This window comes from Sitodiplosis mosellana, unplaced genomic scaffold (genome assembly GCF_009176505.1).
Source record: "Sitodiplosis mosellana isolate CC-2019 unplaced genomic scaffold, AAFC_SMos_1.0 Smas_scaffold_6029, whole genome shotgun sequence".
Lineage (NCBI taxonomy): Eukaryota > Metazoa > Arthropoda > Insecta > Diptera > Cecidomyiidae > Sitodiplosis > Sitodiplosis mosellana.
In genome coordinates this window covers 1-11,161 of record NW_022601270.1, presented here as the reverse complement: position 1 = coordinate 11,161, position 11,161 = coordinate 1, and the positions used below count along the sequence as shown (strand labels likewise).

Here is an 11,161-nt window from a genome sequence, read left to right as displayed (position 1 = left end):
TGGAAAAATAGACTATTTTCTCGACATTTTGCCTCATAGCTCTCACCAGATAGTTGAATTCAATGTATTATTGTAGTTTCAATTGTTTTCAATCATTTTAAATAAATACCAGCCAAGAAATGAACAAAATATGATGTTTTGAGTGTAAGAAAATTTCGCTGATTTTTCAGGTTCCCAGAAGAACTACCGAAATCGATAAAAAAAAATCTAGACGTGGTTCCGGACATTCTAATGATGCAGAAGTGTTTGTTTTGAGGTCCTCTAACAAACGCCATCGGAATTTCTCTAGTGCGAGAAAAAAAGTTGAAATTTGTCGAACGGTGTAATAATAATATTTATTTTTATTTATTTATTTCACCGCCAAAAACTGGCTGAATATTGGGTTTTGCAGGAAAATGACTCCAAGAGTCATGAAAAACCTGATCTTTTGTTTTTATACAATTTAGTTTAGTTTAGTTTAGTTTGATTTTTACGTACATTGACAAGAGTAAATATATTCCATTAAAATAAATAACAGGTCAAAAAAACAATCACCAACTCAATGGATGGCTATATCACAGTCAATGTTGCTAAATTTACGATAAATTAGTATAAAAATCACAGTTTTGCCTCAATAATTCTATACATTTAGTAAGGATGTAAATACGATTTTTCAGTACTTTAAACTAAAGACTTGGCTGTGCTCTTTTCGTACTGATGAAATGAAGCTTGCGCGACTGGTTGAATTTTTGAATGGAACGGCCACTTTGTTTGCGTATTTGCACAATTGTGGCATTTGAGCTCTAATCTGTTTATCCATCAGATTGTCCTTGATCTTTAGGTAGTTAGTGTGGCGCAAGGTACGAATGCTCTCACCTACTGCTATATCATTGCGAACAGTAGGACAGTTTGCGTATCCATTCACGATATCGTAAGTAAATACAATTGATGCATTTACTCTCCTTCTTTCTAAAGAAGTCATATTCAGGGCTTCGAGCCGCTTGTTGTATTCGGTGATATTATACCCGTTGGCCACTGATCGATACTCTCTTCTGGCAAACTGAGTAAATTTCCTCAAAACACTCTCGATTTTGTCGATATGTACGGCATAAGTTGGTAGCCATACGACGTTACAGTACTCGAGATGAGACTGAACCAATGCGTAATATAGTGTTTTTAGCGTCTGAACATCGGTGATGTCGTAGCAAAATCTCCTGATAAAACCAAGGGCAGCCGTTGCTTTCGATGTAATTGCGTCGATGTGCTTGACAAAACTGAGCTTCTGGTCAATGATGACGCCGAGATCCTTGTGGTCCGAAACGCGCTTGAAGGTAAAATCACCATATTTGTAATTAGTATCGATGATATCCTTCCTTTTCGTGGTGATTGTAAGGACGGCGCATTTGTCAAGGTTCAGGTGCAAATTGTTTACGTCGCACCAAACCTTTAGTTTGTCGATGGCCCTCTGTAGCACTGCAGCATCGATGCTCGAGTGGATGATTTTGGCGATTTTTACATCATCGGCGAATAAGGAAATGAACACGTCGTCCATTTCGTCCACTATGTCGTTGATGAACAACAGGAATAGTGTGGGTCCGAGATGACTTCCCTGTGGTACGCCAGATGATACGCTGAATTCGTTCGAGTCGCTGTTTCCATACTTGACGAATTGCGTTCTGTTTGACAGGTATGATTCAATCCAAGCAAGAAGATTGTCTGGTAGATTGAACGATCTGAGTTTCAGAATCAATCTCTTGTGGTTAACTCTGTCAAACGCTTTACTGAAATCCGTGTAGAGAACGTCCACTTGCGCACCTGAATTTATGCCTCTCTGGGCATAGTAGGTAAATTCGGTGAGATTAGATGCAGTGGATCTGGATTTCATAAAGCCGTGTTGCTTTTTGGTGATTTTGTCCTGTATCAGTGACAGAAGTTTGACGTTCACCAAATGCTCAAAGAACTTCGCCACAGTTTGGAGCTTTGCAATGCAACGATAATTTTCAATCTTTGATCTCGCCCCCTTTTTGAAGATGGGTGATACACTAGAGCGCTTCCATTTGTCAGGAAATTGGCCAGTTACCAATGATTCGTTGAAAATCTCAGTGAGTGGAGCCGCCAAATGACTCGCACAGTTTTTCAATATCAACGGGTGCATACCATCGGGACCCGTACCTTTCTTTGTGTTCACGGCTTGTAGCTCTTCAAGCACAAAATTGATGTCGAGCTGGAAATCCTCAGTTTGCTGTGACTCATCGGTAGGCGATTGTTGAACGCCTTGAGACGTTGAGTCATCGTAGTTACTACTGAAGAAATTAGCAAATAGGTTGGCCTGTTCAGTTTCGTTTATTGTGCGCACATCACCAAGTTGCATGACTTTTGGTTTGTTGTCAGTACTCTTCTTCGAGTTTACATATTGCCAAAATCTCGATGCATCATGCTTGAGCGAGGATTTCATTTTCTCCACGTATGTGTTGTACAGTTCCGTGTTCAGTTTATCAAATTCTCGTGATGCCAAAATATACTTCCACTCAAAGTACGGTTTAAAGCCAGACCGTCTGTAACGTTTCCCTGCCTTATTTTTCCTATTTTTCAGTGTTATTAGGAATTTATTTTTCCATGGACACTTTTGTATCGACTTGACGATGTAAGTAGGCACAAATTTAATAATTGCATCGTCCAAAGTGTCGTGTAGCAAATTCACTTTCTCAGTGATTGTCCTTCCATGAAATAATGCGAGGAAGTTTATGCTTGCTAGGTGTTCATTCATACCTGCGTAGTTGGCCCGCTTGAAATTGAAAGCCTTTGTAGTGATATTGGCTTCGGTTGTGTCGTTTCCATGCCATTCAAATGTGGCCAATATCGGTGGATGATGACTTTCAATTTTTTTCTTTAGTGCGTTGGCCTTATCAACACGTTCAATTGTGAAGTTGGTGAAATCATTTGTAAAAAACAAATCCAATAGGCGACCCTTTGACTCATTTCGTACATGATTCACCTGATGGACTCCCATGCTCATGAGTCCCTGGATAAAAGTGGCCGTTGATTCTGGTTGAAATTTTGTTGGAATTAAAATGTTGTCATTGTCGCTATCGATTGACCATTCCACATGCGGCATATTAAAATCTTCAACAAAAATTAGAACATCTTCTGGATCAGATGCTATTTGATGCATGGCCTCTAAGTGTGAGTCGTAAATTGATTGCGGTGAATTTGGTGGAATGTATGCACAATAGATGTAGATAACGTGTGATTTGGTACTGGCTTTCACACAAACATATTCCAAATCGTCAGCACCGGCAATTTTAATCTCTTCACTGGAGAATTTTTCGTTTTTAGTCGCAATTAGTACCCCACCGCCACGTTGAAATAGTCTGTCCCTACGAAAAACGGAATACGAATCGTCAAAAAATTCAGCATCATAAATATCTTTTCTGAGCCACGTCTCAGTCAGAATTATCGTATCGTAATCGTAGGAAGAGGCGCCACAATAGAAGCGCTCTTCTTCGGGACAAATACTAAAACAGTTTTGATAGTAAATTTTTGTGAAGAAAGCGCAATCATCCGATGTGGCATGATTTACTACCATCTGTTGTGATAGCCTTGTTGATTTCCTGCGCAGTGATCGTTGAAGCAGGAGCGATGGTAATTCGGCTTCACTTGCGAGCAACAGCTCTTCTGGCACAGATTTGTACGTGCTTGCCGGCGTTTCCTTTGTGGATGCTGGTTCTTGGTGTGTCTCCAATTTGTTTGCTGGGCGTACGCCTTGCCAATCCCGTTTTTTGGCTTGGAGCTATCGATTGTTTTGTTTTGTTTCGTAGTTGGATTCGATTTCTCGGGTTGCTTTTTGGTGCCAATCAAGTTATTTGGCTTCATCCGGACATGAGAAGCGGATTTTCGGCCAATTTTAGGGGCTTGCTCTTGTTCGACTCAATTTTTCGTTCATTCTTACAGGCCAATCTTGATCGGGCTTACACCAATCACACAGCTGGAAAGGATCGTTCAACATACTCAATGGAAGTGATGTGAAACATCTGGCACACAATCGTGATGATCTGAATTGCTTTTCATTTCCTTGAAACTCTTCATCAATTTCCGCGTGCTCCGACATCGAACATGTTTCTTGATCTGTATTGGTGAATCTGCAGCTGGTTGGGCAGCTCCAATGGTAATGATGGATGGTTTATGATTTGTCTCTCTAACAACAATAAGAAATATTTCAGTAAAATTTCTGAAGATGAACAAATTCTATCTCAAATTCTTACCAGCATTACGGCGTCACTGACCCAATTGGACTCAATGGGATGAACGAAACGTAAACGTGTGTACTTATTTTCAGAGCGTTCCCACATGAAAGTATTGGAACCCGAATTTGTTTACGACTTTGTACACTGCATTGATCTCCCCAAAAACAATTTTGAAACATTAATTTCTTATTATTCTCTCAAGAAAGTAATTTGAATAATGTTTGAATGGATTCTCATTTTCATTTTATTTAACACCGCCGATGATTGGCTTGTATGAAAAAGAAAATTTGGGGGAGATACAGAAAAAATCCATTTCCCAGAGATTTGAATGTTAACCCTCTAGTGCATTAAATTTATCTAGGGCTGATAGTACTGCTACTTGGTTGACTTTTGGCCATAGATAATTGAAAAAAATATTCATAATCCTGGTTTTCTCACGAATTTATATGAAAAGTGACGAAATGTATTGATAGTGATAGTTTTTGTCAAATGCGATTGACATAAATCAGGGAAAAATCAAATCCATTGTTTAAAAAAAATATGTCTTATTTTGAAGGGAAATAATTTAATTTGTCAAATTTTCGTTTTTGCGCACATTCTTGTTTATAACACGACACACTTGATGAAGACGAATAGTGCAAAAGACAAAATTATAGAGGACACCTTGAAGAATAAAAATGCCTTTTGAAGCAATGTGATCCGACATATGGTCTACGTTATACAGGCGTTCAAATATTGCCCGTAAAAGGCGGTTGTATGCACTAGAGGGTAAAGACTAATATTTTTCAATGGAATAATCAAGGTCCACAATTACTTCAACACTATTTTCATGGTTATTTTGAAATTTAATCACATTTTATAGCATTTTACAATGTAAAATTAAGGAGAAATGGGAATTTTTTTATGGTTGTGAAGTATGAATCCAAATATTTTTTGCATTTGCTTTCAGAAGTTTCTTTCATGATTCAAATAGCGCGCTTTGCTCATTAGTCATTTTGAAATATTCACATTCTGCGCCGATATGGTTTCATCTCAACCAATACACTGACAGAAATTGTCTGTCAAGACGATGTTTTTTGAGACGTTGTAAGATGGCGTGAGTACGCAAGAGTGAGTGAGCAAGCAAACAGCATTCAAAGCCGTCATTTATTATTCATTTTATATATACACATATTTGCGTGCACACATACGTACGCTCACTTCAGTTTGTTCATTGTTTCTATTTCATTCTTTCCAATACATGCCCACATAAAATCCGTACATAGAGGAAGGCAACACACGACAACAGAAAAAAGTATTGTACGAAGAAATTTTTTCTCGATGCTCTCGGAGTGTGTATGTCGAAAAGAAAATGGCGAACTTTGTGTGTTGTGCATAGCTAAAGTTTTTTTTAATTTTCTAGAAAATATCAATTTGAGATTTTTTTAAATGCTCTCTGAACACAAGTTTATTAAAAACACATTGAACAATAAGAACAACGCTGAAATTGTAGTTTTCTGTGTCACACATGCTAAACAAAATATTTTTTGGCGAGAAAAAGTCCGATGGACTTTTGTGGAAAATTAAATTGTGTACACGATTCTTCCGCATTTCATAAATATGTATTAATTATGTTTTTCGAAGTCACATTACGTTCTAAATAAAAGTGAATATATTCGACTAGAGAAAGTTCAATTTATTTATCCAATAGTATTGGGATTAGGTTCACCACAATGGCCAAACAAATAAATATTTTAAATGACTAGTAAGCAGATATATATATAATTTATTCAATTCATTTGACCATAGTTGTGTACAAATTAATTATAACAAAAATTGTTGTGACATCTGAAATTATCATATCCGTGATAAAAACAAGAGGTGTGTATTAGTCACTTAATAACTAAATGTGACTGAATGAGAGAGATCAAAAAAATTTAGTTTGTGAAAATAAAACCAATTTTCGGAATGTCCCGACGATATGCACATTCGTAATGTAAGCAATCAGAAGAAATTGAACAAAAAGAAAATATACAATGAACGTCGTCTCAATAAAATAGGAGTAATCACATACTCAATTAATGCGACATATGACTTTTGTGTTTCACACATAAACATTCTTTCAGATTTTTGAATGAATTGAATTCGCTGTTTCTTTATCGTAAATTCATGGGTTTTGTGTTTTCTTTAAACTTTCAAAAAAGCCATGCATCAACAACTAAAAAAAACCAGTTTAAAACCATCTATAGTTTTGGGTTTAATCATATTAATATGTGTAAAATGGCTTCCAAATCATTGTTTGCTGCGATTGATTCACTATTCGTATGAGTTACTTATCAAAAAAATCTTTCTCTAATAATAATTATACATGATTTTTCACACTCTAATAAGTGCACAATTGCAACGATTACGAAATCACTTCTTCCCAGGAAATACACAGTGTTCTTATAAAATACATGAACGTGAAGATCAAAGTGTCATCGGGCATTGAATTTTCAATCGATATTACCAAATGTTCGAAATCATTTTTTTGAAATAACATCAAAGGTTTGAAGCAACAGTTTGAATATATGTATTTAATGTGCTAATGAAAAGTTTGAATGGTCCTTTCAACTTACACCTACCCTTTCACACAAATTACCAAAGTGGTTGGAAGTAGTTTCTGTGAAGTTTGCTATATTCAAAATGATATAAATAATGATTTCTGAAATTTTTTCGCAATTCTATGCATATTTCTCAAGATGTTTTCGTTCATTCTTCATTTACAGACCTTTTTGTCTCCCCAATGAACATTTATATGATACATAATAAATATATAAATATTTACTTCAGTATGCTGAGAATATCAGTCGCTTTGATACAATTTCCACTGTACTTCTTTTTGCACTGAATACTCGAGACCAGCGACAAAACAATGAAAATACAAACATAACAATCGTCCAATATACAGAGCTCACGCTCAGCTTAACAACGTAAAATACCGTCTATGTAATATTTATATACATAAATATAGAATGATTTTGCAAGTGATTTTCAAACAAACTTTCAAACGTGTGTGTACAATCATAGAGCTGCATGCAACTTCTTCTAGGTGTATTAGTTTTAAGTAGCGTGATTGTGTATTTAAATGGTTTTGGCAGCGCGTTGAAATAAGATTAGTTAATAACAAATAACTTAGAACTGAGATAACTCAAAAACGCAAAGATATTTGTAGAAGTCATAATTAACAATTGTTCTTTTTTTATGAAAATTCAAACAAAAATTGATTAAATTCACCATATGAAAGAGAAATTGGACTTTTGAGTAAATTCATTTCACCAAATTTGTTTCTTCTGAAATTGAAATAGTACTACACCTTAATTTGAAGCAATTGCATAGAAAAGTTTGTAATTCAGAATGACGTTATTATATTTACATATTTTGTATGACATACTGCTTGGGATGATATTTAGAATATTGACAATGTATAAACTTGATTTACAATAATAAAAAATCGACTTTTGATATTCACAGAATCAACACTTATTCACGATGAAACCAGGATAAGGAAGAAGAGGTTTTGTGGAAATACAAACAGGAACGCCTGAAAACATTGCGACAAAATCTTTTGAATCAAGAAAATGAAGTGAAAATAAGAAGTAAATTTGTGTGCGGTTTTGAAAGTACTATATTGAAACTATCCGATACTACTTTAGGTTTATGTTTGAATCCCGTAAAAACAAGGATTTTTCGAAGTTATTCGACGTTAATTGATGTGAAAAATGATTTATTCCCGATATTGTTTCCCAGTGAAATTTACTCATACATGTGTAGAAGATCGAATATAATCATGAAACTAAACTTGATTTGATTATGTGAAAGAACAAAAAGTGACTGAATAAATCCAAAAACGGAAACAAATTATACATTTTCGATATTAAATACTATTATATTTCTTTGCTAAATTTGTGACTTATCCGCATGACATCTATGCAAACATGTAGTACGAAAATTCGTATAGATTGCCAATTAGTCTTCGTGAATATAAAAAAAGTTATTTCAAAGACAACTGAACCAAATAGAAGGAAAAATTCGTTCCTCTAAAAAAAGTGAAGATCGATAGAAAAAATCGCTCTTCCGAATGTGGCATTATTCTAAATTCTGGAAAAATTATGTATTCCACCGGCAGCAACGATGATCTAAAAAGGATCAGGTAAGTTTAAAATAAACGTCATTACGTTTACATTATATATGATCCACAAGGGGTTCTTCAGTCAAGTGAAGAAACACCTATTTTTGATTACGAAAATATCCTGAATCTGATTAATAAAACCAGAGGTTGGTTGCAGATAAATTTATTTATATAAATTTCGAATATCAAATAAATTTATCCGATATTTTTCATGCGTTGTGTTGTTCTGACGCATTCGTAGCACATAAACGAAACATCGGCTGTTGTATTGGCAGCCAGCTATTCATCGCAGGAATGAGATTTTTGTTTTGTTCATTTACCGATATTTGTGAACAAGTCTGCCATAGTGTCACTAGATAGTATATATAAGAAATGTGCAGAGACGAAAATTTTCGCCATAGTTTTACATTGCCAATACATTAGTTATGGAGATTTTTATTTTGTTTATTTTTTGTTGTTTGTAAACAAATCTGCATATCTTTTGGCATTGTCTCTACACACTTCTTATGGACATATACTATGTACATTGGCAATGCAAAAAGATAGGCAGATTTGTTTACAAACAACAAAAAATAAACAAAATAAAAATCTCCATAACTAATGTATTGGCAATGTAAAACTAATTGGCGAACATTTTCGTCTCTGAACATTTCTTACATATACTATGTAGTGACACAGTGGCAGAATTGTTGACAAATAACAATAAATGAACAAAACGAAAATCTCATTCCAGCAATAAATAGCTGGCAAATGCGTTAGAACAACACGACGCATGAAAAATATAGGATAAATTTATTTGATATTTGAAATTTATATAAATAAATTTATGTGCAACCAACCTCTAAATAAAACACTCTGCGTATAGGGGCATAATTCCGACATTCTTTTTTTCATTCTTATATCATTTTGTTTGAATATTTATAAATATTAATCTATATATAGAATGGAAGAAGCGGAACGAATGGAAAGACGTGAGAGGGACAAACGTGAAAGGGCAAAAATGTCCTTAACCCAAAATCCGGAACCTGAACCTGAAATGCCATACTTCCCAGCACCTTTTCGTGTAAGATAAAAAATCAATATAATAAAGAAACGTATAAATTTTAATCAGGTTCCTATATTTCTATAGCGAACAAGCCCAACTGAGAAAGATCGACAGATTCAATCAAGCTTAGGCGATTTCCAATACTTGAAACAATTAATTGAAAGTGACTTAATTCATGGTTCACGTTTGGTTGGTGTGAGCTCATCGCAAATCCGTTCGCAGTCTTCTTTTTCACCACAAGCACCATCCTCGTCGTCTCAGCCCAAATCTCAGACGCAACCACAAATACCAACACCACAAATTCGAAACCCTGTAAAACAGGTAAAGTCTTTTTTAATACAACAAAAGATTTGATTTATTTGCAGTTTTTATATTTTATTTTATTTAACACCGCCAAGCTCTGGCTGAATATAATAGAGCTAATATGAAAATAATTCGAAATTGATTCGAAAACTGGAATATTAACTCGCCAATTCAATGGATTTCTATGACAAAGATCAATATCAAAATTTACAATAAATAGGTGTAAACATCACAGATTCTATCTATTATTCTGCGTAGCGTTTTTTGTACACTTTTAAAAACATATTTCCACTCATCCGATTTTACTCGCCCTAATACCATTGGAAAGGTCTCCGAATGTAGATGTGTCATCAACAAAAAAACATTCACATATGTCAAGTTTGATAGGAGTTATCGCCGTTTGAGTGATGACCTGTTTTTACATTGTCGAATCCGGACCCGTACTATGCACAGCACACATGAAATGTGTGGTACCGACCAGAAGGGCGATTTTCAAGCCAAAACGTGCGCCGCTTGCCGAGCGGAGGTCCTATGCTGTCACCCCTGCACGCGCGCTCCTTCACTTTCACAACACAAATCATCTCCACCTCTGTGGGCACAACCATTTCCGAATTTTTTCATTTATTTCAGAAATGGATGGTTTTTTCGCTTTTGGCTTGAAAATCGCCCTTTGCGTCGGTCCCCAGTTCCCAAATGGTCAAATTTCGACCGCTGGCGAGACTAGTAGGTATCATTATTTCAATACATATAGGAGAATGTAGGAGAACAATTTGTCAGAGATGTAGTGATATTTTGTGCCATGTGCGCCGCTTGAAAATGAGTTGAATCGCGTTAGGATGGATGTCAGAAATTTCGGTCATGACTCTTTCATGTTTAACGACATCATCGATCAAATGCCCCCAGACATCATGATATTACTGTTTGCTGATGACATCAAAATTGCCAAAATCACCAATCCACAACAAATCACCAAATCTCTCAGAGTACAGATTTACAGGCAATAACATTTTATTAACTATTACTTTTCCGCAAACTTCGTTTGTATGGAAAAGTATTGGTTTCACTAGCCAAAATTTCATGACATCTCCTCCTTCGGACCACTATAACGTCACGCCAAACTTCAAAAAGCACATATCTGTACACTAGGCAATGTAGATGGGATCAAATCCTATCGATCAAGACCTATCTACCCCCAAAAACATGTTGTTTACTATGAAATATGTGCAAAATAGCGATGTGCGTATGGCGTCGTCCGCGTCCGAGCTTTTTGTTCGCCGGATATCTCAAGAAGTTGACAAGATAATTGAGATCTGTAAAAGCCAAAAGTTTTGGCATGTCGAGACAAAGCTTCGAATTGATTTTGAGCCCATTCTGATTTACCAATTTCGTACCATAAGCCTCCGACTGAGGACCTGAAAAACCTTGAAAAATGACACTTTT

At 35.6% G+C, this 11,161-nt stretch overlaps 1 protein-coding gene across 8 annotated transcripts; it reads left to right on the top strand.

Moving 5' to 3' along the window:
* The first annotated feature begins 5,321 nt into the window (after positions 1 to 5,321).
* Positions 5,322 to 11,161, top strand: LOC129573234 (uncharacterized). Of its 8 annotated transcripts, XR_008688572.1 has the most exons (5): positions 5,322 to 6,198; positions 6,329 to 6,749; positions 7,716 to 8,394; positions 9,316 to 9,436; positions 9,503 to 11,161. XR_008688572.1 is itself a non-coding variant. In XM_055453577.1 (4 exons), exons 2-4 carry the CDS (start codon positions 8,354 to 8,356, stop codon positions 9,770 to 9,772), a joined length of 432 nt encoding a protein of 143 aa, XP_055309552.1. In that variant the 5' UTR covers positions 5,462 to 5,593; positions 7,716 to 8,353; the 3' UTR covers positions 9,773 to 9,790. The 8 variants fall into 8 exon arrangements, 7 of the variants coding, with proteins under 7 accessions (XP_055309552.1, XP_055309546.1, XP_055309547.1 ...); XM_055453577.1 differs by lacking the exon at positions 6,329 to 6,749 and having other exon boundaries at positions 5,462 to 5,593; positions 9,503 to 9,790; XM_055453571.1 differs by lacking the exon at positions 6,329 to 6,749 and having other exon boundaries at positions 5,493 to 5,967; positions 9,503 to 9,790.